The 27704-nt window shown below is 37.4% G+C and overlaps 1 protein-coding gene across 8 annotated transcripts in view; it reads right to left on the reverse strand.

Annotated features, from left to right (window-relative positions):
• DMXL1 (Dmx like 1) overlaps positions 1–25698 on the reverse strand; it is a 169501-nt gene extending 143803 nt beyond the window's left edge. For all 8 annotated transcript variants that reach the window (XM_036903236.2, XM_036903234.2, XM_036903230.2 and 5 more), the window contains exons 1-2: positions 25546–25698; positions 3057–3182 (exon numbers count right to left, since the gene is read on the reverse strand). In XM_036903236.2, coding sequence (XP_036759131.2) covers positions 3057–3182; positions 25546–25632 — 213 coding nt within the window. In that variant the 5' untranslated portion in view covers positions 25633–25698. The remainder of the gene's footprint in view (positions 1–3056; positions 3183–25545) is intronic.
• Positions 25699–27704: the final 2006 nt, after the last annotated feature.

Below are 27704 nucleotides of genomic sequence, written 5' to 3' on the forward strand. Positions count from 1 at the left end.
GAAAAACTGAAGGAATAAAACAACAGCAGAATCACAGAACTCAAGAATGGACTAACAGGTACCAAAGGGAAAGGGACTGGGGAGGATGGGTGGGTAGGGAGGGATAAGGGGGGGGGAGAAGTAGGGGGGTATTAAGATTAGCATGCATGGGGGGGGTAGGAGAAAAGGGAGGGCTGTACAACACAGAGAAGGCGAGTAGTGATTCTACAACATTTTGCTATGCTGATGGACAGTGAGTGTAAAGGGGTTTATAGGGGGGACCTGGTACAGGGGAGAGCCTAGTAAACATAATATTCGTCATGTAAGTGTAGATTAGTGATACAAAAAAAAAAAAAAAAAAGGCAGTTCCTGTGTGGTAATCTCCAATGAGTTCTACTCAAGGGTATAAAGGGCATATAAAAGTGTAGGCAAAGGGTCTGTTTGTGTTTATACAGGGGATCAAAGCCTAATTGGGCTACCCTGAAAATGAACTAAGATACAATATGAAAAAGAACTGCCAACATCAGCACTCTCTGGAAGACTCATGACAGAAGATGATCATCAAAAAACCCCAACAAAGGTCCACACACTGCTACAGCTGTAGATGCACTCATCCCACCAGCTCCTGGACTTGCCATGGGAATGAAGGAGATATCTAAGCTGGCCTGTGCATTCAGTAAAACAACAAATTTGACTGGATCTATACTGTTGGAACTCAACCAAGAATTTGGAGAAGTGCAAATTGTAGCGCTCCAAAATCTTACAACTACAGACTATTTACTGTTAAAAGAATATAAGGGATGTGAACATTCCCCAGGAATGGGTTGTTTTAATTTGTCTGATTTCTCTCAGACTGTTCAAGTTCAGTTGGACAATATCTACCATATCATAGATAAGTTTTCACAAATGCCTAAGGTGCCTAACTGGTTTTCTTGGTTTCACTGGAGATGGGTGGTAATTACAGGTATGCTTTGTTTATGTAACTATATTCCTATTATGTTAATGTGTGTGCGCAATTTAAGTAGTAGCTTAAAACCTATACATGCTGAAGTTACTCTACAAGAAGATATGTCAAAGAAATAATCAATCTTCCCATGTTTTCTGCCACCTGCCACTTCTATAGCTTTTCTTCTTCCTTCCTAATTACAACCCTTAAATAGAATTCGTGCCTCATATCAAATTTACCGAGTATCATAATTCTTCCACGTGGTAAAGATACCTCAAGACAAATGCTGGGCATAGAAGCTACAGGGCATAAATATGCAAAGAAGTAAAAAGCTAACCTTTTCAAACAATAAGGCTTCTCTCTCACTTACCAACTTTACATTTCCCTGTATGGCCCCGGAAGATGACTGGTTAGCCAGAGATGGGTAAGATTCCTCAAGGGAGGAACAACCTAAGACAGGCACAGTCGCAGGGGTATCATCAGGTGAGAAATTGGGGATCAACAGAGGTGAGGCTTTGAACCTCACCCCCCCTGTTCTGAGAGAAATCTTCTGCATACGTGGATGTTTTATTGCCCTTGTCTAGCTTGGATTAACACATAGTCTACAGGCACACACCTGATCATCTACATTTGCTCTCTTACCACACTAAACTATGTTTTCTACCTTTATCTTGTATCAACCTACCACTTCAGCATTTTATTAAAAATAATAATAATAAAGAGAGAAATGTGGTATTCACATATAAATCAAGTATAAAAATCAAATGAGTATTCATACTTGAACTGACTGTTTATAGTTCATAATGCATGAGCAAAATCGAAAGTTTCTGTGATGACTGCCCTTGTACTGTTCACCATGTAACTTATTCACTATGTAAGAATTTGTTCTCCATGTAAGAACTGGTTTGTTATGCCTCAGAAGATTGGAGACTGATGAAAATTAGGCTTGGGGTGGATTAATGATTGTGCATTGAGCATTGACTCCCCTATACAGAATTTTATTGTTGTTAACAACCATTTGACCAATAAATATGAGAGATGCCCTCACAAAAAAAAAAAAAAAGTACACACTTCCAATTGTAAAATAAATAAGTAACTGGGATGTAATGTATAGCATAAGGAATATAGTCAAAATATTTTAACAACTTGGTATGGTGATCGCTGGTACCTAGAATTATCATGTATATAAATGTTGAATCACTATGTTGTACACCTGAAACTAATGTAATGTAATACTGTGTGTCAACTACCCTTCAATAAAAAATAATTATCTACAAAAAAAAAAAGACAAACACCAAAAAAAAAAAAAAAAAAAAAAGTAAATCACTTTGCAAGTTCGGCGCTGGCTATGTATAACTAAACCTGGGCCTGTCCACTTATGACCACATGATGCTGTATTAAGTTGCACTGCATTGCCCACAGGCTGTGCTCCCCCAGGTCTGGCGCCACCTGGGAGTGTGCCTGACCTGACACAGAGCCTCATGGGACGATGCCTAACGTGACACAAGACCACACAGGTTGGTGCCAGATGGGACACAGAATCATATGTCCTGCTCCCTGTGTTGCTGTTGCTGTTTTTCAAGGTCACTTGTCACTTTTCATACACAGACAAGTCCAGATAAAACTTTTCACTTTTCTTATAGGTATGAAATAAATTAATAAAAAATTACAAGGTTTAGAAGACTTTATCTTCATTTTAGCACAAAATTTACCCAGCAGTTATACGGAGATAACTGTTTACTGAGGAAGAATGACTCCAGCAAATGATTTGTCCTTCAGTTTATTTGTATATTGAAGATTTACTGAAACTCCTTTCCCTCAATCCAATCCATTTTTAAATAACTAAGCTTTAGATTTGTTCTACACTTACTAACTGCTATAATTCTTGGTCAACTCATAGAGAAGATTATACTATACTTCAAAATTACATAATAACATAATTCCTAACAATTTAAAGATATACCTGAGAGAGTTAGGAAGTTTGCTCTCTACTCTGAATCTCAGAGAGTCAAAGAAATTTGTAGCTACATTGTCTACAAAGGAAATGTCTAATTAAATAGGAAATACTTACTTTAGAGACTATCCTAACAAAAATCAAACTCAGATTTCACATTACCAGAGGATTACAAACCTTGCCTTGTTGTACGGAACAGTCTACACATCCCACTTGAATATTTCCATGTTTAGCTCCTGGGATTATTTGTAATCTTTCAAAATCACTTCCCAGGATGACAATGTCACATCCAGATGCATAAGCCTAAAAAACAAAACAAACAAAATTAAAATGATAAAATTGTCAAGAAATTATTTACTATGACAGTACTGGCATTAAATATTATGTTTTAAAATAATAATTTTAAATACTATTTTGTTTTTAAAATTTATATTGAGAATATTTCCATTATCTCTCATATACAGTTCTACCAGCCAATTTGGTCAATCTTACCTGTTATACCAGTTCTGTTCACTTCTTCCATCTCCACTGAATGCTGAACATTGTCTAAGCTGCCATTCTCTCTCTACTGCAAAACTGTTAATAGTCTGACTGTTTCTGTTCTTGATTCCCTCTAACTCCCATCCACACAAAGACAAGATTGATCTCTTTTAAAAATGTTTATTATGCCAAATAATTTTCTCTGCTTCAACCCCTTGAGTATTTTCCCTACTGCACTTGGAATAAAATCTCACCTCCTTATCATGGTCAATGCTCACATGATTGTATTCTCAAACCCATCTCAAGGTACTCTTCCCTTTCCTCAACTGGCTGTTATCCCTATATTGCCCTTTTTTCTGTTCTCTTGGCATATCAATCTTTTTCCAACACAAGTGGTTTCTCTACCTTTTATCTTCCTGGTCTTTGTCTAGCTGGCCACTTGAACATTTGGGTCTTAGTTCCTGACCATTTTCTCTCTCTCTCTCTCTCTCTCTCATATTACTTTCTATCACATTACTATTTCTTTTTCTTCACAGTACATAATTATTTGTAAATAAAGGCATACCTTGTTTTATTATACTTCATTCTATTGTACTTTACAGATATTGCATTTTTTACAATTTAAAGGTTTATGGCAACCCTACATCGACTGAGTCTACTGGCATCATTCTTCCAACAGCATTTGCTCACTTTGTACCTCTGCATCACATTTTGTTAATTTTTGCAAGATTTCAAAATTTTCATTACTATTATACTTGTTACAGTGATTTGTGATCAGTGATCTTTGATGTTACTACTGTAATTGTTTTGGGGTGCCACGAATTGTGCCCATATAAGATAGCAAACTTAATCAATAAATGTTGTATATCCCCCAACTCTCTCCCTCTTCTTGGATCTCCCTATTCCCTGAGACACACCAATGTTGAAATTAGGCCAATTAATAAGCCTAGAACGGTCACCGGGTGTTCAAGTGAAAGGAAGACTTGCACAGCCCTCACTTTAAATCAAAAGCTAGATGATTAAGCCTAGTGAGGAAGGTATGTTGAAAGCCAAGAGAGGCCAAAACCTAGGTCTTGCACCAGTTAGCCAAGTTGTGAAGGCAAAGGAACAGTTCTTGAAGGAAATTAAATGTGCTGTTCTAGTGCACACAAAAAATGATACGAATAGAACAGCCTTATTGCTGACATAGAGAAGTTTAAGTAGTCTGGAGAGAAAATATCAAACCAGCTACAACATTCCCTTAAGCCAAAGCCTAATCTGGACAATAACTCTCTTCAGTTCTATGAGACTGAGAGAGGAGACGAAGCTGCAGAAGAAAAGTCTGAAGGTAGCAGAGTTTGGTTCCTAAGGTTTACAGATAGAAGCCATCTCCACAACATAAAAGTACAAGGTAAAGGGATCTGGGAAGATGGCGGCGAGAGTAGGGCAGCTGAAATCTCCTCCCAAAACCATATATATTTTTGAAAATACAACAAATAAAACTATGCCTAACAGAGAGACCAGAGGATATAGTACAACAGCCAGGCTACATCTACATCTGCGAGAACTCGGCATCTCACAAAGGGGGTAAGATACAAGCCGCGGCACACAGGGAACCGAGTGCTCCCCCCACCACAGCTTCCTAGCGGGAGGAGAGGAGTCCAAGCAGGGAGGGCGTGGAAGTGCAGGACTGCTGAATACCCAGCCCTAGTGATCCGCACTGGGAGTGCAGACACACACTGCATGGTGCGCTGGATATCAGGGAAACGGAAAAGTAAAATCTGCAAGTGGGTCCCTGCAGCTGGATCCCTGGGACAAAAGAAGAGCGAGTGCTTTTTCAAAGTCTTAAAGTGACAGGGGCATCACAGCTGGACGGAATTGTCCTGGCACACTCAGCCCAGCAGCTGGGAATCCCAGGGAACCCCAGGTGCCCTAACCCCCTGGGTGGCAATGCAGCTCTGAAGCCCTGCACAGGGATAAACAGCCTTCTGTTCATTCCCCTTCTCGCGTGGACCTGGCGGAGCAGCCTGGGAGTGGTCACGCCCACAGCAGCTGCCCAGAGACCCCTACCGGCACGCAGCATCCCGGGCCAGTACCGGGGCTGCTGGTGCTCACAGAGGAAGCTGGGACAGGGCGCAAAGGAGTACTGTTCACGCAGGAGAGCACACCAGGTGAACCTGCCTCCCCCCGAAGGGCTCTGGGCTGCCACAAGGGCTGCTCCCAATGTGCGGGGAACTGACACAGGCAGCAGGGAGGGGCATGGTGACCAGCAAGCAGGAAAGGACTCTGTTCTCCCAGTTGACACACGTGCTACCTGCTTACAGCTACCTCTATCACCATGAAAACGCAGAAGAATTTGGTCCAGTCCAGAATTACCCAGACAAAACCTGAAAGAGGGCCTGGGGAGATAGATTTAACCAATCTCCACGAAAAAGACTTCAAAACAAAGGTCATAACCATGCTGATGGATCTGCAGAGAAATAGGCAAGAGTAAAGGATCAAGTTGGGAGGGAGAATACAAAAATAAAACAATCACTGGAAGGACTGAAGAGGAGACTGGATGAGGTGCAAGAGGCTGTTAATGGAATAGAAATCAGAGAACAGGAACACAGAGAAGCTGAGGCAGAGAGAGATAAAATGATCTCCAGGAATGAAACAATATTAAGGGAATTCTGTGACTAATCCAAACAGAACAATATTCACATTATAGGGGTACCAGAAGAAGAGGTGAGAGAAAAAGAGATAGAAAGTGTCTTTGAAGAAATAATTGCTGAAAACTTCCCCAAACCAGGGGAGGAAATAGTCTCTCAGACCACAGAGGACCACAGAACTACCAACACAAGGGACCCAAGGAGGACAATACCAAGACACATAATAATTAAAATGGCAAAGATCAAAGACAAGGACAGAGTATTAAAGGCAGAAAGAGAGAGAAAAAAGGTCACCTAAAAAGGAAAAGCCGTCAGGCTATCATCAGACTTCTCAACAGAAACCTTACAGGCCAGAAGAGAATGGCATGATATATTTAAAGCAATGTAACAGAAGGGCCTTGAACCAAGAATACTGTATCCAACATGATTATCACTGAAATACAAAGGAGGGATTAAACAATTTCAGGACAAGCAAAAGTTGAGGGAACTTGCCTCCCAAAAATCACCTCTACAGGATATTTTAGAGGGACTGCTCTAGATGGAAGCACTCCTAAGGCTAAATAGATGTCACAGGAGAAAATAAAATCACAACAAAGAAAGCAGACCAACCAAATACTAACTAAAGCCAAAAATAAAATCAACTACTCACAAAAGCAGTCAAAGGAAACACAAAAGAACACAGAATAAAACACCTAACATATAAAGTATGGAGGAGGAGGAATAACAAGAGAGAGAAATAAAGAATCATCAGACTATGCTTATAAAAGCTTAATAAGTGAGTTAAGTTAGACAGTTACATAGTAAAAAAGCTAACCTTGAACCTTTGGTAAGCACAAATCTAAAGCCTGAAATGGCAATAAGTACATATCTTTCAATAATCACCCTAAATATAAACGGACTGAATGTACCAATAAAAAGACACACAGTAACAGAATGGATAAAAAAGCATGACCCATCTATATGCTGCTTACAAGAGACTCACCTCAAACTCAAAGACATACACAGACTAAAAGTCAAGGGATGGAAAAAAGATATTTCATGCAAACAACAGAGAGAAAAAAGCAGGTGTAGCAGACTGCTATCAGACAAAATAGACTTCAAAAATAGAAAGTAACAAGAGATAAAGAAGGACATTGCATAATGATAAAGGGGTCAGCCCAACAAGAGGATATAACCATTATAAATATATATACACCCAATACAGGAGCTCCAACATATGTGAAAGAAATACTAACAGAATTAAAGGAGGAAATAGAATGCAGTGCATTTGTTCTAGGAGACTTCAACACACCACTCACTCCAAAGGACAGATCCACCAGACAGAAAATAAGTAAGGACACAGAGGCATGAACAACACAGTACAACAGATGGACTTAACAGACATCCACAGAACTCTACACCCAAAAGCAGCAGGATCCACATTCTTCTCAAGTGCACATGGAACATTTCCCAGAAGAGACCACATACTAGGCCACAAAAAGAGCCTCAGTAAATTCAAAAAGATTGAAATTCTACCAACCAACTTCTCAGATGACAAAGGCATAAAACTACAAATAAATTGTACAAAGAAAACAAAAAGGCTCACAAATACATGGAGGCTTAACAACATGCTTCTAAATAATCAATGGATCAATGACCAAATTAAAACAGAGATCAAGCAATATATGGAGACAAGTGACAACAACAGCATAAAGCCCCAACATCTGTGGAACACCTCGAAGGCAGTTCTAAGAGGAAAGTATATAGCAATACAGGCCTATCTAAAGAAGGAAGACCATTCCCAAATGAATACTCTAAAGTCACAATTACTGAAACTGGAAAAATAACAACTAATGAGGCCCAAAGTCAGCAGAAAGAGGGACATAATAAAAATCAGAGAAGAAATAAATAAAATTGAGAACAACAAAATAATAGAAAAAAATCAATGAAACCAAGTCCTGCTTCTTTGAAAAAATAAAACAGATAAGCCCTTGGCCAGACTTATTAAGAGAAAAAGAGAATCTACACACATGAACAGAATCAGAAATGAGAAAGGAAAAATCATGACAGACCCACAGAAATACAAAAAATTATTAGAGAATACTACGAAAATCTATATGCTAACAAGCTGCAAAACCTAGAAGAAATGGACAACTTCCTAGAAAATACAACCTTCCAAGACTGACCAAGGAAGAAACAGAAAATCTAAACAGACCAATTACCAGCAAAGAAACTGAATCGGTAATCAAAAAACTGCCCAAGACCAAAACCCCTGGACCAGATGGATTCATGCTGAATTTCATCAGACATACACACAAGACATAATACCCATTCTCCTTAGTTTTCCAAAAAATGGAAGAGGAGGGAATACTTCCAAATTCATTCTATGAAGCCAGCATCACTCTAATACCAAAACCAGGCAAAGAGCCCACCAAAAAAGAAAATTACAGACCAATATCCCTGATGAACACAGATGCAAAAATACTCAACAAAATATTAGCAAACTGAATTCAAAAATACATCAAGAGGATCATACACCATGATCAAGTGGGATTCATCTCAGGGATGTAAAGTTGGTACAACATTCGAAAATCCATCAATGTCATACACCACATCAACAAAAAGAAGGACAAAAACCACATGATCATCTCCATAGATGCTGAAAAAGCATTTGACAAAATTCAACATCCATTCATGAGAAAAACTCTCAACAAAATGGTTATACAGGGCAAGTACCTCAACATAATAAAGGTTGTATACAACAAACCCATAGTCATCATCATACTTAACAGCGAGAAGCTGAAAGCTTTTCCTCTGCGATCAGGAACAAGACATGGATGCCCACTCTCCCCACTGTTATTCAATATAATACTGGAGGTCCTAGCCATGGCAATCAGACAAAACAAAGAAATAAAAGGCATCCAGATTGGTAAAAAGGAAGTCAAACTGTCACTATCTGCAGATGACATGATATTGTACATAAAAAACCCTAAAGACTCCATTCCACAACTACTAGAATATCTGAATTCAGCAAAGTTGTAGAATACAAAATTAATACACAGAAATCTGTGGCTTTCCTATACACTAACGATGAATTAACAGAAAGAGAAATCAGGAAAACAATTCCATTCACAATTGCATCAAAAAAGAATAAAATACCTAGGAATAAACCTACCCAAGGAAGTGAAAGACCTACACCCTGAAAACTACAAGACACTCTTAAGAGAAATTAAAGAGGACACTAACAAATGGAAACTCATCCCATGCTCTTAGCTAGGAAGAATTAATATTGTCAAAATGGCCATCCTGCCTAAAGCAATCTACAGATTCAATGCAATGCTTATCAAAATTCCAACAACATTCTTCAACGAACTGGAACAAATAGTTTTAAAATTCATCTGGAACCAAAAAAGATCCTGAATAGCCCATGCAAACCTGAGAAGGAAGAACAAAGCAGGGGGCATCTCGCTTCCCAACTTCAAGCTGTTCTACAAAGCCACAGTAATCAAGACAATTTGGTACTGGCACAAGAACAGAGCCACAGACCAGTGGAACAGAACAGAGACTCCAGACATTAACCCAAACACATACAGTCAATTAATATATGATAAAGAAGCCATGGACATACAATGGGGAAATAACAGCCTCTTCAACAGCTAGTGTTGAAAAAAACTGAACAGCTACATGTAAGAGAATGAAACTGGATCATTGTCTAACCCCATTTACAAAAGTAAATTTGAAATGAATCAAAGACCTGAATGTAAGTCATGAAACCATAAAACTCTTAGAAAAAAACATAGGCAAAAATCTCTTGGACATAAACATGAGCGACTTCTTCATGAACATATCTCCCCAGGCAAGGGAAACAAAAGCAAAAATGAACAAGTGGGACTATATTAAGCTGAAAAGCTTCTGTACAGCAAAGGACACCATCAATAGAACAAAAAGGCATCCGACAATATGGGAAAATATATTCACAAGTGACAGATCCGGTAAAGAGTTGACATCCAAAAATATATAAAGAGCTCACGCACTTCAACAAACAAATATCAAATAATCCAATTAAAAAAAGGGCAGAGGAGCTGAACAGACAGTTCTCCAAAGAAGAAATTCAGATGGCCAACAGACACATGAAAAGATGCTCCACATCACTAGTCATCAGAGAAATGCAAATTAAAACCACAACGAGACATCACCTCACAAAAGTAAGGATCGCCACCATCCAAAAGACAAGCAACAACAAATGTTGGTGAGGTTGTGGAGAAAGGGGGACCCTCCTACACTGCTGGTGGGAATGTAAATTAGTTCAACCATTGTGGAAAGCAGTATGGAGGTTCCTCAAAAAGCTCAAAATAGAAATACCACTTGACCCAGGAATTCCACTTCTAGGAATTTACCCCAAGAATGCAGCAGCCCAGTTTGAAAAAGACAGATGCACCCCTATGTTTATCGCAGCACTATTTACAATAGCCAAGAAATGGAAGCAACCTAAGTGTCTATCAGTATGAATGGATAAAGAAGAGGTGATACATATACACAACGGAATATTGTTCAGTCACAAGAAGAAAAGAAATCCTACCATTTGCAACAATAAGGATGGAGCTAGAGGGTATTATGCTCAGTGAAATAAGCCAGGCGGAGAAAGACAAAGTACCAAGTGATTTCACTCATATGTGGAGTATAAGAACAAAGAAAAAACTGAAGGAACGAAACAACAGGAGAAACACAGAACCCAAGAATGGACTAACAGTTACCAAAGGGAAAGGGAGTGGAGGATGGGTGGGAAGGGAGGAATAAGGCGGGGGAAAAAAAGGGGGCATTATGAATAACACATATAATGTGGGGAGGGTGGCACGGACAGGACTGTGCAACACAGAGAAGACAAGCAGTGATTCTACAGCATCTTACTACGCTGATGGACAGTGACTGTAATGGGGTTTGTGGGGGGGACTTGGTGATGGGGGGAGTCTAGTAAACATAACGTTCCTCATGTAATTGTAGATTAATTATACCAAAAAAAAAAAAAAAAAAAAGACAGACTGACTCTTGTTAGGGGCTGGTACAACTGGTGACAAAGTTGAAACCACTGTTCATTTACCATTCCAAAATTCCTAGGGCCCTTAAGAATTATGCTATATCTACTCTGCTTATGCTTTAGAAATGGAACAACAAAGTCTGGATGACAGCATATGTGCTTACAACATGATTTATGAATATTTTAAGCCTACTGTTGAGACCTATTGCTCAAAAAATTAAAAAGGATTCCTTTCATACTATTGCTCACTGATAATGAGCCTGGTCACTCAAGAGCTCTGATAGAGAAGTACAATGAGATTAATGCTGTTTTTATTCCTGCCAACACATGTATTATGCAGTCCATGGATAAGGAAACAATTTTGATTCTCAAGTCTTATTATTTAAGAAACACATTTCCTAAGGCTATAGCTGCCATAGATAGTGATTGCTCTGATGGATTTGGGCAAAGTGAATTGAAAGCCTTCTGGAAAGGATTCATCATTCTAGATGCTTAAGAGCATTCCTGATTCATGAGAAAAGGTGATCAACATGAACAGGAATTTGGAAGAAGATTCCAGCTCTCATGGATGAACTGCAGGAGTTCTAGACTTCAGTGGAGGAAGGAACAGCAGATATGGTAGAAATAGCAAAAGAACTGAAATTAGAAGTGGGGCCTGAAGATATGACTGAATTGCTACAATCTCATGATAAAAGTTTAACTGATAAGGAGCTGCTTCTCATGGATGAGCAAAGAAAGCAGTTTCTTGAGATGAAATCTACTCCTGGTGAAGACTCTGAAATGACAACAAAGGAGTTGATAAACCAGCTACAGGGTTTGAGAGGTTGACCCCAATATTGAAAGAAGCTCTACTATAGGTAAAATGCTATCAAACGGTACCACATATTACAGAGAAGTTGTTCAAGAAGGGAAGAATCAATTGATGTGGCAAACTTCACTACTGTCTTATTTTACAAAACTCCTACAGCAGCCTCAACCTTTAGCAACCACCAGCCTGCCTGATCAGCCAGCAGCCATCAACATCAAAGCAAGACCCTTCACCAGCAAAAACACGATGACTCCCTGAAAATTCAGATAATGGTTAGCATTTTTTAGAAATAATGTATTTTTAAATTAAGATATGCACTTTTTTTAGACATAATGCTGTTGTAACCTTCATAGTCTACAGTACAATGTAAACATAAATTTTTATATGTACTGGGAAACCAAAAGATTATCTGACTAGCTTTATTGTGATATTTGCTTTATTGTGGTGGTCTGTAACTAAACCAACAATATCTCTGAGGTATGCCTGTATCTTGCTTATTATTTATTTCCATTACAGAAAGTTATATTCAAGACAAAAAGGTAGAGTTCAAGTTCACCTTGTTCTCTGCTCTAGCCCCCAATTCTAACTGAAGAGCCTGCTTTACAAATGTCTATGGATAAATGAACTATTTAATTTCACAAAAACAGCCACTATAAGCAAACAAAAGAGGCTTGATGGCTAGCATTTTACATAGGTCTTTGAATTTTACAATTAGCAGAACTCTTCCAGTGTCATTTTCCCTACCATTTTAGATCACAGGAGTTTCTTCCATTACAGAGTATATGGCTGTCTTCCTAGAATTCATGTATATAGGCCAGCATGTAGCATAACACTAACAATAAAATGTCTATCACAAACTGTTTTACATTCTAGTAAGTTCTTAAAAGTTTTAGAAACTCTACTTTGGCATCACTTTTGCACATGTATATATAGCCTTAATGTAAAAAATATTATATACTTTATAAGCCTAATTTCTACCAAAGTCAAATGTTTTTATACAAACTGCCAAAAGATATGAAAAATGGACTTGAAAAAATATACAAATAAATCACATTACAGACTAGAAAATAAGGCTCAAATAGGCTGACATAACATCTTAGTTGCAGAGTGGGCTTGAGAACCCTGATCTCTTGATTCTTGATCTAGCACCATTTCCATGGCACCACTAGGACTTCCCAAGCATGCCTGCCTGGAATTTTCCTAAAAGGAATTAGGGATAATCAAATCTAGTTCCACTAGTGTCACAGAGTGGGAAAAACTGGTTCAGTAAACAAACAAATCTCATGATGGTCTGCTCATCTATATAAATACCCACAGTAAGATCATAAGGCTTGTCAGAAGGCTCTGAGCAAGAATAAATTCCAAAAACTAATTTATCTTAAGAAAAATTTTTATTCATAACATTCTAAATATCTTAATACTTAGAAACTGATTTTCTCCTTAACATTAAATAAATTAACATTTATTAACATTTTAATAAATGTAACATTTTGATAAATGCTGATTGGCAATGTTTCCCAAAGTACTGTGTTAAATTTTAAATGTTTACAATTTAGATATCTTCCACATTAAACAAATGTTTAAGTTTCTTTTAACTGGCATATTATGTTTAAAATAATTCTTCATAACTTTGCCTTCCTTTTGTTATAGTTGAAATTATCTACCTACTTTCAGAAATTGTGTTGCAACTATATTTTTGTCAATCACAACTCTAAATTTTTTTGAATTAAGTTTACATTAATCTTAAAGTACCTCACAAAATTATTGCTTAATATAAGTATCAAACATCTGCAGAGATGAGAAATGGAAAACTATCCAATAAATAAATACTTAGCACTATAGAGAGGAAGATGACAACTCATACTACCACTAACCCTTAATCATGCCTGGATTAACCTTGCTTTTTTGCCTCTGCTATATTACACTCCCATTGTCTGTACTTTGGCTTTTCCCAGTGACAGCACAGCAAAGTGCAAAGCTGTCTCTCTCTAGTTTTAAGAATCAACTTTAAATAAAATGAAAATTGTTGATCTTCATCTGCAGTATTTCCTTCTTTCCATCCTCAATTTCTTCTCTCTGTATTATAATAAATCAATGGCAATAAATTATTAGATTAGAAAAAATAAAGAGTGATGTAACCACCTGTACTCCATACTTCACAAGTTGACTATTACTCTTGGGGCTTATAATAAAGGTCCTCTGGTCTTTTTGTTCTTCAATTGAAATATAGTTGATATATAGTATTATATTGGTTTCAGGTGCACAACATAGTGATTCATCAGTCATTCTATTTTCTTGACTACAGATCTTAAATTTTTACAGTTTGATTGTAAAATTAAATACAGGACACATTAAAGACTCAAATCGTATTTGCATTTTGTTGTATTTCTTAATCATTTCAAAAATTTGTAAATGTTTCATTAAAAAATTCTGCTGTGCATAGAGTACTGGTTGAATAAACTATGGTGCATACAATGGACTATTATACAGCTGTAGAAGAAATAGGGAAGGTAGATCTATGAACTGACAGAGTGATTTCTAGGTGATATTAAGTGGAAAAAAGCAAAGTACAACAAGTCATATACATATATCTGTTTATTACAAAAGAAAACAGGAAGGATAAAACTAGGGAATAATAAAGTTGGTTACCTACAAAGGTAGGAGGACAGAGTTTAAGGGATAGAAGAAAAAAATGATACTTCAGAATATAATTTTTTAAATAGTTTTAACTTTTGAAAACATGTGAACATCATATATACTCAAAAAATTAAAATCAAACAGAACGAAGGGGGAAGTGAAGCAAAGGAACTAATTGCATTTCAAATAAGTAAAATATGCACACCAAAAGAAAGAAGTCAGAAAGGAACTAAGAAACTTATAAACAGAATTTGACCATATATTTTTAGTCTTAGGCAGTGAGAAGTAAAAATCTAGTTCTCCTGTGTTTCTCCTTCACTCTCACACTACTACCACTTTCACACACTTTCGACAACAGATGTGTGGGGGTTTTAACTACACCAAGCCATTCTATGACACCACCTCGGTGTCCTACAATTTACTAAATTTTGACGCTACCTAACCTGGAGATAGCATCAAATACCACCGGTGAAGGGCTCAGTCTTAACTGAGACTGCCCTCTACTTCCAATGCTAATCACAAATAGTAGGTCCCCATATTATCCACAACTTCTGTCTGACTTGGCTACAGATCAGAGGGTCCTGTGATCTCCCCCACCTTGGATTGATTATTTGCCAAAACAGCTCAGAGAACTCAGGGGAACACTCACTTATGTATACCAGTTTATTAAAGATATGACAAAGCACATATATAGATGAACAGCCAGATAAAGAGATACATAGAGCGAGGTCTGGGAAGGTCCAGAGTGAAAGATCTTCTGTCCCCATGGGGTTGGAGTGTGTCACCCTCCCAGGACAGGAACATGTTCACCAACCTGGAAATTCCCTGAACCCTACACTGTTGTGATTTTATGGAGGCTTCTTCACATAGGCACAGTCAAGTATTAATCCCATTTGTAGCCCCTCTCATCTCTCTGGAGAATGGGGGAATGGGGCTGAAAATTCCAAGCTTCTAATCATGGCTTGGTGTTTCTGGTGACCAGCCACTATTCAGGATCCCACCCACAGTTGCTCCATTAGAACAAAAGATGCTCCTTGTACTCTTATCACTTAGGAATTCACAAGGGTTTCAGGAAGACCAATATTAGAACAAGAGATACTCCTAATGCTGTTATCACTTAGGAATTTACAATGGTTTCAGGAGCTCTGTGCCAGAAGCCAGGCACAGAAACCAATATATATTTTTTCTATTATCTCCCAGGCAGGGTGGGGAGAAGTAGTACAAACAAATTCTGAACTATTTTGTATTTTTTTTATTATAGCGATATGGGCAATGCAATTCTGAAACTACTTTAGATGTATTACAGGATTGAGCAAATGAGCTAAGATTCTTACTGTGTAAGAAAGAAGATGTACAACTGGGGGAAAGACATAATAGAGTCACATAATGTTTGACTGGAATTGGAAATATTGGAGTAAAATCATGCTTTCCAAACCATACATATTTTCATGTTCACATGTAAATGTATTTTTGTATATGTATATGTGTATATATGTGTATGCTCCATGCATATACATATGTGTATTTACTAGCTCTGTCCACTAAAAGGGCCAAGCAGCAAAGACATTCCAGTAGCAATGAGATCTCTTAGCATCTTGATCTTGGTCTCAAATACCATTCTCTACTAAAAGAAACCAGGGCTCCTGGGAGAAATGGCTGAACACAGGGCTGGGGCAGGGTAGCTACAACGGGAACATAGAACAACTCTGTTATGCCCAAAAGAAAAGAGGTACTTCAAAAAAAAAGGCCAGGCATGAATCATTTTCAGTGGGTACTCTATTTCAACTCAGGGGAAAATTTTGATGAGAATCAGCATATTTGCATAATCTCAAAGTATCTCTCACACACAACTTACTAGTTGCAAGGGGAGAAAAACAGACCACTTATACAGTGGAGAAACTGGATAATACTTTGATGGGTCATCAAAATTAGTATCACCAATGATTAACAGGTGTTTCTACATGTAATACTTACAGAAGGGCACAACATCATCTATGCAGAATTTCGGCCAAAAATGCAAAAATGCATAATCTAATCAAGAGGAAACACCAAATGAATACAAAATGAGGAAAGGTTTGTTTTTTAAAAGGGGTATAGGGAGGCACCATATTCTTCAAATATCAATGTCAAAATGAATAAACAAAAAGGAAATGAGAGACAATAGAGACATGATAACTAATGTAATACCTACACATGAACTGAATTGTGTACTGGAAAGGGTAAAAATACTATAAAGAGCACGGTTGTATATCAACTAATAAACTGGAACATGGACAATACAGTAGGTAAAGGTAGTAATGTATCAGTGTAAATAAATGAAATTAAAAACTGTATGGTGACTGTGTAAGAAATTATTCCTATTATCATGAAATAAAAACTAAAGTATTTAAGGGTAAAGAGCCATGATGTACATAACTTATCCTCAAAAGGTTCAGAAAAAAATCTTGTAGGCACACACATATGCAGTGTGCACAAATGATAAAGAAAATGGTAAATTATCAATAGCCAACCATTATTAGTAACCAAATTTAGGTAGAGAATATAAGTGTCCCTTGTACTATTTTTTTTTACAACTTTTCCTAGTATGCAAGTATTTCTAAATAGTTTATTGCTATGTAGCAATGATAACATCTAAAACCTAAATAATTATTTCCAGAAAGTTAGAACAAAGAGTGCTGACACATTTTTGTGCTTTTCTTTCACTCACTATAGCTTCCTCAGCCTGTTTTTCCCTTTGGCATTATGCTGCAGAGCCTATACTAAGTGCTTTTCACTGGTATCTCCATTTAATCTTCCCAACAAATCCTGTGAGGTATTTACTACAACCACCCATTTTACCTATAAGGAAACTCAAGCTTAGAAAGACTGAGTAATTGGTTCAAGTCTCAGTTAGTATGAGGCACAACTGACACTTAAACCAAGTTATAATTAATAGGAAAGAAGCTTTTACTCCCTCTGCTATGCTGCCATACAATACTTACAAACTGAACACTGGTATGATTTTAAGAATTTTTCTCTAATTTCTCTGCATAATTAAAAATTCCTTATTTGGATGTAAAGCAACTGGAATGTGCATAACTCTGATGAGAATGGAATGTGCATAACTCTGATGAGAATGTAAATTAAAACAGGACAACTACTTTGGAAAGCTACACACATGCATATCCAATGATCATGCAATTCGACTCCTAAGTTTATACCCAACAGAAATGTGTCCATATGTACACTAAGAGATATGCACAAGAGCATTCAAAGTCCCAAAAATAGAACCAACCCAAACATCTATCAACAATGGAATGTACAAATAAACTGTAGTATAATCATACAATGGAATACTATTAAGCAATAGTTCTCAAACCTTCTGGTCTCATGAAGCCTTTGCACTCTTAATAAAGTGTTACGGATAACCACCCTCCCTTTCTCCAACACTAGAGCCTTAGTTTGGGTGGGTTATCACTATCAATATTTACTCTTCTAGAAATTAAAACTGAGAAAACAATACACCAACTGAATCAATAATTAAAACCTTCCGACAAATAAAAGCCGAGGACCAGATGGCTTTGTCAGTGAATTCTACCAAACATTTAAAGAAGAATTAACACCAATTTCTCAAACTCTTCCAAAAATTTGAAGAAGAGGGAACACTTCCAAACTCATTTCACAAGGGCAGCGTTACTCTGATACTAAAGCTAGACAAGGACACTACGAGAACATTAGATTAATGTCCCTAGGGAGCGTAAATGCAAAAATCTTTAACAAAATACCAGCAAACCAATTCCAAAAGATACTAAAAAGATCAGACACCATAATCAAGTGGGATTTATCCCTGGGATGCCAGGATGGTTCAATAAAAGCCATATATGACAAGTCCACAGCTGTATCACACTCAATGATGAAAAGGTGAAAGTTTTCCTCTAAGAACAGGAACAAGACAACAATGCCCACTCTCACCACTTCTATTCAACATAGTACTGAAAGTCCTAGCCACGGGAATAAGGCCAGAAAAATAACAGGCATCCAAACTGGAAAGGAAGCATAAAACTATCTGTTTACAGATGACAAGATATGATATGTAGAAGACCTAAACACTCCACAGAAAAAATTGTTTTTAAAGATACAAAAATCAGTTGCTACTCTATATACTAACAAAGAAATATTTGAAAATGAAATTAAGAAAATGATTAATTTCCAAAAGTATCAAAAAGAATAAAATACCTAAGAATAAACTTAACCAATGTGAAAGATCTTATACACTAAAAACTGTAAGTCATTGATTAAAGATAAACACAATCCCTATCAAAATGCCCATGGCATTTTTAAAAGAAAAAAAATTCTGAAATCCATATAGAATTACAAAATACCCAAAGAACCAAAGTAATCTTAGGCAAGAGGAACTAAGCTGGAAACATCACAGTTTCTGATTTCAAACTATAGCTGTTCAAACATCCCTGAACAATGCAGGGATGAAGGGCATCAACACCCCCTGTAATAAAATATCCACATACAGCCTTTGACTCCCTGAAAGCTTTACTAACAACCCACTGTTGACAAGAAGCCTTACTAGTAAAACAAATGGTTAGTTAACAAATATTTTGTGTGTTACATGTATTATATAATGTATTCTTACAAAAAGTAAGCTAGAGAAAGAAAATAATTTTTTAAATTACTGCAAATCACAAAAGACAATTCCCATTAATCTAAAAATATCCCTGTATAAGTGAACCCATGCAGTTCAAATGTATGCTGTTCAAGGGTCAACTGTATATATTACAAAGCTATTGTAATCAAAACAGTATGGTACTAGCATAAAAACAGACACATACACGAAAGGAACAGAATCACAAGCCCAGACATAAACCCATGGTCAACTACTCTTTAACCAAGGCACCAAGAATACATAATGGGGAAAGGAAATCTCCTCAATAAATGGTGCAGGGAAAACTGGACATTCACACATTTAAGAATGAAACTGGACCCTTACCTTACATCGTACACAAAAATCAAATCACAATGGATTAAAGACTTGAACATAAGACCTGAAACCATACGACTCCAAGGAAAAAATATGAGGGAAAAGCTCCTGGTGGTGGTCTCAGTGGTGACTGCTTGGCTATGACACTGAAAGCATAAGCAACAAAAGCAATAATAAACAAGTGAGACTAAATCAAACTAAAAAGATCCTGCACAGCAAACTTAATAACCAACAACATGAAAAAGGCAACCTATGGAATGGGAGAAAATATCTGCAAACCATATTTCATAAGGAGTAAATATCTAAAATATATAAGGAACTTATACAACTCAAATGGTCAACTGATGAAAAGATGTTCAACATCACTAATCATCAGGGAAATGCAAATCAAAACCACAGCAAGCTATCACTTCATATCTGTTAGAATGGCTATCATCAAAAAGAGAGATAACAAACATTGGTGAAGATACAGAGAAAAGGGAACCCATGGGCATTCTTGGAAGGAATGTAAATTGGTACAGCCACTATAGAAAAGAATATGGAGGTTCCACAAAAAATGAAAAATACAACTACCATATGATTGAGTTACATATATACATATACATAAACATATATATATATATGAAGATGATGAAATCACTAACTTGAAGATATATCTGCCTTCCCTATTCATTGCAGCATTATTCACAAAACCAAGACATGGAAACAACCTAAGTGTCGATCAATGGATGAGTGGATAAAGAAAATGTGTGTATATGTGTGTGTATGTGTACATACACACACAATGGAATACTATTCAGCTATAAAACAGAAGGAAATCCTGACATTTGTGACAACCTTGAGGGCATTACACTACGTGAAAAAAGAGACAACCACTATATGTATATATTCTACTTATATGTGGAATCTAAAAGCATCATACTAATAGAAACAAAATTGAATGGCAGTTGCCACGGGCTGAGGGGAAAGGGAGGGCAAGGATGGGAGATGTTAGTCAAAAGGCACAAACTTTCATTTTTAAGATGAATAAGTTCCAGGGATCTAATGCGCAGTATGACAACTTTAATTAGCAACCTTGTACTGTAAACCTGAAAGTTGCTATAAAAGTTTTAATGTTCTCACCATAACAATAACAAAATGGTAATGACAGGAGGTAAAGGATATGTTAACTAACCTTACTGTGGTAAACATTTCACAATATATTTGTATCAAATCATCACATTGTACACCTTAAGCTTACACAGTGATATATGTCAACTGTATATCGATAAAGCTGGAAAGAAAAGAGATGAATCTATACAGATAACCCAAACTGGGCATCATCCAAAGAGCACTTGAAATAGATCCTATTATTAAAATTAATTCAATCTCTAGAGTTTATACAACATGATGACGTAAACATGGAAGTACTCCAAAAAAAACCGAAAAAAACAAAAAAAGAAATAAAAAAAACCCTTTAATTTAAAATGGGCTACACATGATTTTAACAATCCATCTACCACTAATTCTTAAATAAAAATAACCCATCTACCTGATTTCAAATAAAAACCTAAAATGTAATATGTATTTCTAAACCAAAATCTAAAACTAGTTTTACAGATTTTTATAAAGTATTTTATTCTCAAAAACTCATTTCAGTGTGCCCTGACTATATTATGGAAGGTTATCAAAACAATAAGAATAGCACTGGTTTACCAAATGAACTGTAATGCTACCTACTCTTCAAAATTAATACACATACATTACAATTGGTACACCACCTGCTTCTGTCAAAAGATCTGTAATCAGAACAATCTATTACTAACCAATGAAAATTAACTTGATGAATGAAAATTCTTTACTAGGCACATGTAACACCAGGTTTACTAACTTTGAGACTAAACAAAACGCACAGGAAGAACTGAGTTCCTATGTGTGTTGTCAAGCATATAATCAGAACATGATTCTCAACTTTAAATCTTGGCAGAGAACCTTCTTGAATATTCTAAATTCCAAAACTTATCCAAGACTGAAATAGTTGGTACTCTAATTTTAAAATTCTGTGATTTCTATAAAACACTTAGATTTCCTGATTTCAGTTTTGTGTTAACCAAACATACCAGCTAAATATCCAAAGAATTTCTTCCTGGTACATTTCCTGGTTAAATGATTTATGTTTGGTATGTCATAATTAACATTATTCTTGTTTTTTTTAAAGTAGAAATTAGTATTAGTTCAATAATATTAAAGGTCCTTTAATACTATTTAAACAGAATATTTTTAAATAGGCCAAGTTTTAGAAAGAGAAGCCCAATTTAGTAATTGTAATGACATATGAGCACCATAAAAATCCTTCTCTTTCTCCAGATGTGAACAGTATCAAACTTTCCCTTTCTGTATTCTCTCCACCCACAAAGACCCATATGCCCTCCCTCCAAAAAACTTTTTCACCCTCCCACCAATGAAGGCTTCCCTAGAGTGAACAAAAAAAGCAGTTAAACTAAAGGATGTTTACTATCACAGAAAGTTGAGGAAGGAGAGTGCTAATGCAGCCTGCATTTTTCAACCAATACCCAGAGAGCTACAGTCAGTCTTTTGACTTCTACTCTGGGTCTCTGGCTAGGAAAACTGGGATGTCTAATACAGAAGAGAGCCTGGAGCTATATATCATGTTTGCTTTCCCACCTATAGCAAAGGTGTTTAAATTCCAAACTAGAGATAGGAGTTCCTAAATATTAACACAATCCGTCTCTTACAAATTACCTCATTTTCCATTTCATTCAAATCACAGTTTGAACACTAATTATGGATAAACTACAATATGAATATTGTGTATACTAAAACACATGTTAGTATGCACAGAAATATTAGAAAAATCTAGGTTCTAATTGACTGTGACTTTCATTTATTGTCTTTAATAAACAAAGTATTTTTTATTCTAAAAACAAAAGTTGTCAACAGATAAGGACCACACTGCTCACATACTTTCATTCTAAAAACAGTAGTAAATTAGTAAGGAGAAAGGAGTGAGGGAAGCATTCACTTAGTATATGTGAAATCTTCTCTAACTGCTCACCTGATAATGGTGGTGAAATATATAACCGAATTTGAAAAAAAGTTGAAGAAACTTTCAATAGAAATATTATATTTGGATTTAAATCTAAATTATTAAATCTATTTTAAAACAGCAATTTTTAAATTATTGAAATAGGCTTCTTTATTATTCACCAATTCAGACAGTATTTATCAAGCACTTTCTGTGTGTCAAGTATTAGAATGGATATAACCTTCATTTTAAAATAACTGACATTTTTAAGGACTTCACATGTACTAAGTAATGAACTTGGACCACAGCACTTTATAATGTAACAACCTTATGAATAGGTACTACTTTAGCCCCATTTTACAGATAGGACAAAAACAGTGTAAAAGAACTTACCCGTGGATATGTAACTAACTATAAGGGACTAGGTTGGCAATTGAATCCACTATTAGGTGTCACTAGTACCACCTAAACACTCTTTTAGGCACTTACAATGAAACTGTGGAAGATATACACCAGGCAAAACTGCTTAATAATATAATGAAAGTGTAAATAAAGTGCTTTGAAAGTATAAGAAACATAGTTACTGCCTCCTAGAAGCTTTCATTCTAAGAATAAAATCAAAGTAGTTTGATGCTACTTTAGTAAAGATGTATCTAATACTTAGGTATACTAATTGTATTAGTAATTGCATATTTTAAAGTCAAGAATCCATGAGAACTAGCATTCAATTTCATTTCAATTAAAAACCTGTCAGACTATACAGAAAACAGGATCTTATCTCTCGTAATATTTCAAAACAAAAATGGGTACATAATCTGCAAACATGCAAAGGAAGGAATTACAAACACAGAACTCTCTTCAGAGAAGGCACAGAGTACCAGGAAGCATAAAAGAATTCTTCAGGTGGGCCTGAGTTAGACCTCACGTCCCTACCTCAAGTAAAACTGGAGTTTAGAGATGTTTTTTTAATCTGCACATAACACCTACCATTAATGTTTACTATATTCCTATCAAAGAAAAAGAAGTCAAAATCAACAAAGGTTAAAAACAAAATTCAAGGAGTAAACAACAGATTCTGCTTTTTAACATGAAAGAAAAAAAGGGCAATTTCAAGAGAGGAAAAATTTAAGAACTATATAGTGTCAAAGAAACTGGGGGCAACAAAAGTTAATTTGTAACAGAACTATCAACTTAACGTTAGAGAGTCAGGGATGGATTGGCTACAAAGGAAAAAGATGATTCTTCATCCTAAAACTACAACAAAATTACAGAAAGCTGGATCTCTTCACGCTAAACAAAAATAAATTTATTTTTACCTTATTACTAGAATACACCCTGAGATCTAGAAGAAATCTGCAGTAAGCCTGGTCTATGGAAACAGACTTTAAAATTCAGCAGAACTAACCAAGAAACTACAAGACAGTGTAAGACAACCATATAATCTGGCACATCAACTCACCTCCCCTTTAAAGTAATATGGAAGCATTCACCAAGGTTTTATATACACTTGGAGGAGTCATCTAGGTGTTAGGCTGTCATATTGTATATACTTAGTTGTTCACATCACTGCTTACATAGGTTCCGAATGTCTTGTTAGAAAAAGTTCTTAAAATTTATACTGGAGAAAACACTCATATAATTTTAGGAGACGGCAGAGAATGCACTGTTACCATCCTATAATCTCGCAGAGGAAAACCCCCTTAGGATGCTGTTTATTCCCCCACTAAATAGCAAGAACTGTAGGCAATGTCTAACTACAACTAACTAGAGTTGCTCCCTGAGACCCTGAGACTTCACTCTTCTCCTGAGTATTCAGACTCAGTTAATATTTAGAATTACAATCTCTAAAAGTGTTGGTGTCAAGTGCCAACTAAGGTGTGCATGCATCACTCTATGGGGAGGTACAGAATTATATAAAAAAGCAAAGAACTTAGTTGGGACAGGTCTAAAAGCACAATTAAGGAACTAAATGCCTACACCATGTTAAAAATGACTACTTTTTCTTCTGTTACTTATTGTGACTGACAACAACCAAAAAGAAACTCAAAAGTAGAGAAGAAAACTTGGGGCATCTGGTAAGCTGTTTGTCTCACTTGTATATGTAGAGTCAAATTTCATTTTTAATCACAACTAAGAGAGCTACGCAAGTTGTAGCAAAAGTAATCAGCATTATAAATATGTTTAGATGAAGTGTAACATGGGCAATACTGACTGACAGTTTGAAGTTATTATTAAAAAGTATAGTTGAGGCAGAAAAATGCCACAATACTGGTAAGTAGCCAAAGTTTAGGGCCCTCTTCCTTCCAATATCTGGGGAAGAATGCAAAACAAGTCACTATCAATAAAAGTTAACCTGAAATTACCACTACATAGCAAACAGGAGTTTTACTGAAAAACAGTAATGCAGATTTAAGTAATTAATGTGAGCAATCTAAAATAATAAACATTTCCCGGGACTTCTAAACTGTTACATATGGAATTCACAGGATGGCAGGAGTGAATTATTTGTAGAAAAAAAAATGTTTTCTTCTTTCCGAAGTTATTCCTCAGTGAACTGGTGAAAAAAAAATGAAAAGCTGTTTTCATTATATTTTTTACTCAGTGCTAGTTGTTGATAGCAAACAATCAGTAATTGTTTCAAGACACCTACTTTTTTAAACTACCGAGATATATGACCTTAACTTAAAATAAAGAAATGAAACCAATCCCAACTATTTCTAAACTCGACAATTTGAGTCTATCTAGTGGGGTAATCAAAAGCCGGTCACGCACACGTTACACAACGATCTTTGGATAAACGACTTAGGCAAACCATCCCAGAGCAAGGACGTCAGACTAACACTTTAAAAATCCTAAGAAACATTCTAACTTCTGAGTTCAGGCTCTGTACAAGCACTTCAATGAACAGAATGTTTAAAGCTTCCTTCGCTCTCAAAGGTCAGGTCCACCCGGCCCTAGGGGCGGGGACCTCTGTGGGGGACGTGGGGGCCCCCGTCGGGCTGACGAGGCGTTCTTGGCCTCCGCCCGTCATCTGGGCCGAGCCCGGCTGACTCAGGGGCGCAGACCGGCCACGGGCGACGCGGGAGCCTCCCTCACTCACCGTGAAGCGCTGGTCGCCGACACTGCCCACGGAGAAGCAGTGGTCGCCGGGGTTCACAGCCCCGGTCAGCACCTGGTGCAGGTTCATGTCCGCGCTTTAGTCCAGCAACGGACGCCGCGTCTGGCTCATGCCCGTGGTCGGCAGCCGCTTGCCTCCCTCCTTTTCTCAGGGGCGGCGTCCGCTCTTGGGCGGCGACGGCGGCGGCGGCAGCGACAGGCGCCAGGAGCCAGAGCCGCTCAGCCGGGGTCCGCAGCTCATCCCGAGGCCCAGAGGGGGCGGGCCGGCGAGCGGGCGGAGCGCTGCGCTCGTCCGCGCACCTGTCACAGCCCGCGCGGGCCCAGGTGAAGCTCGCGGTCGATTCAACGGCCGAGACCCCAGGCCGCCTTACCTGCAGGGCCGCGGCGACCACACACTTGCGCCGGGCTCCGGGTGGCTAGCGCCGGCAGAGCCCAAGTGGCGCAGGCAGCACGCGCTCGCCTTCCCCGCCTGAGTTGTCCCTTTCAGCTCCGGTGTCCGCCGCCCCCACTGGCCTTCGCCGCCCACTACGCGTCTCCAGAGCCCTTCGCTCGAAATATCGCGAGATGTCTTGGGGAAAGAGGCGAACTGCGGTAAAGGGCTCACTGTTTTACCACAGTATACAACTCTGCTAGTGGGTATGAAAACGCCTCTTCTCCTCAGATACTGGCCAATCCCGAGCTCCAGTCCAGTTGCGGCTCCGCCCACTTCTCAGGACAGGCCAATCTCTTTGAGGATTGTGAGCGACTTCGTCCTTTTGAGTGTTCAACGTGGGGAACCTGGTAGAAACATAACAAAACCAGAATGAGGTAAGAGTTATCAAGTTGTGCCTTAGAGCAGGGCTTGATCCGACTGAGGGTCCAGAGCTTCGAAAGGAGAAAAGAATTATAAATGGAGTTGCAGTGGCCTCCGTCCTTGTAGAGACTACAAGTCCCAGCAAGCACCGCTCCCGCAGGCAGCCCGTGAGGGCTCCAGCTAACCAGCTTCTTAAAGCATCTCTATACCCGCGCAGCACTTAATCGAGTCGCATGAGCGTTTCCAACTCGCCAACCAGGGTACTTTTAAAGGTTCAAACACTTGACCAAGTACTAAAATGAAATGTTTTCACCTAGGTTTATTTTAACCTACGTTTTGAAGTAGTGCGGCTAATCGTACTGCAACCAAGTCCCGCGTTTGAGCGTTTTTTTTAGAGAAACCTAAGAATTCCAAAATGATCAGTGTCACAGTTAGCAATAGTAAGAGTCAACTCTTACTGTATTTTAACACAAGTTTACTATTATTATTGATAAGCATCTGTTTATGTCTCCTCCCATGTACTGTAAGTCTCTTAGGGACAGACTGTCCTGTTCGTCTCTGTTTCCCAAGTTGTCTAGCACAGCGCTATTTCCAGTTTAGGTGTTCAATGTTAAATGAATGAATGTAGAAACTCTCCACCCAAAAAGAGTATTTTTTTAAATTACTAAGTGTTTTTCATATAAGTTTGTTGTGGCAAAACAAAAACAAAAACAAAAAAGCAAGTCTTCGCACATCATACTTGCACGGGAGGAGAACCAGTGATTTTTAATTCCTTTTACTTTCCCAAAGTTTTTTACAATGTATATTTACTTTATTTTGCAATAAAAACTTACATTAAAAAATGTTGAGGAGTTACCCTCCTTTCTCTAACTTGAAAGACATAATTCAATTACATTACTTATTCCGGTCTCATCATAAAAATGAGGGACTTAAAATTTACTTTGTCTTAAAAAAACTATTTTAGTGTTGTCTAATGTAATTACAGTTTAATTGGTATATTAATTATTAATTCAAATATCATTTAAAATGGTTTAGTGTAATTTTATATTTTAGACCCTACATGAAGATTTTTCTGTGTCCCACATAACTTCTACGCCTGACCCAAAGTTTGAGATGTTACTCATTCTATTCTGCCCAGTTTTTTATTTTGAAGGGCATAAAGTATAGCAGAGTAAAAGAAACTAAGCAACCAAGTAGTTAGGAGATCTGACATCGACTCCTCATCTCACATTTGCTATGTGACCTTGGGAAGTCTTGTTAACTTTAAGACTCATTTGTTTCATCTATAAAATTAGCAAGTTAAACCTGATTGTCAATGGCATTTCCATTCCCACAACTCTGTACATGTT

This window comes from Manis pentadactyla, chromosome 13 (genome assembly GCF_030020395.1).
Source record: "Manis pentadactyla isolate mManPen7 chromosome 13, mManPen7.hap1, whole genome shotgun sequence".
In the NCBI taxonomy this organism is placed as follows: Eukaryota; Metazoa; Chordata; class Mammalia; order Pholidota; family Manidae; genus Manis; species Manis pentadactyla.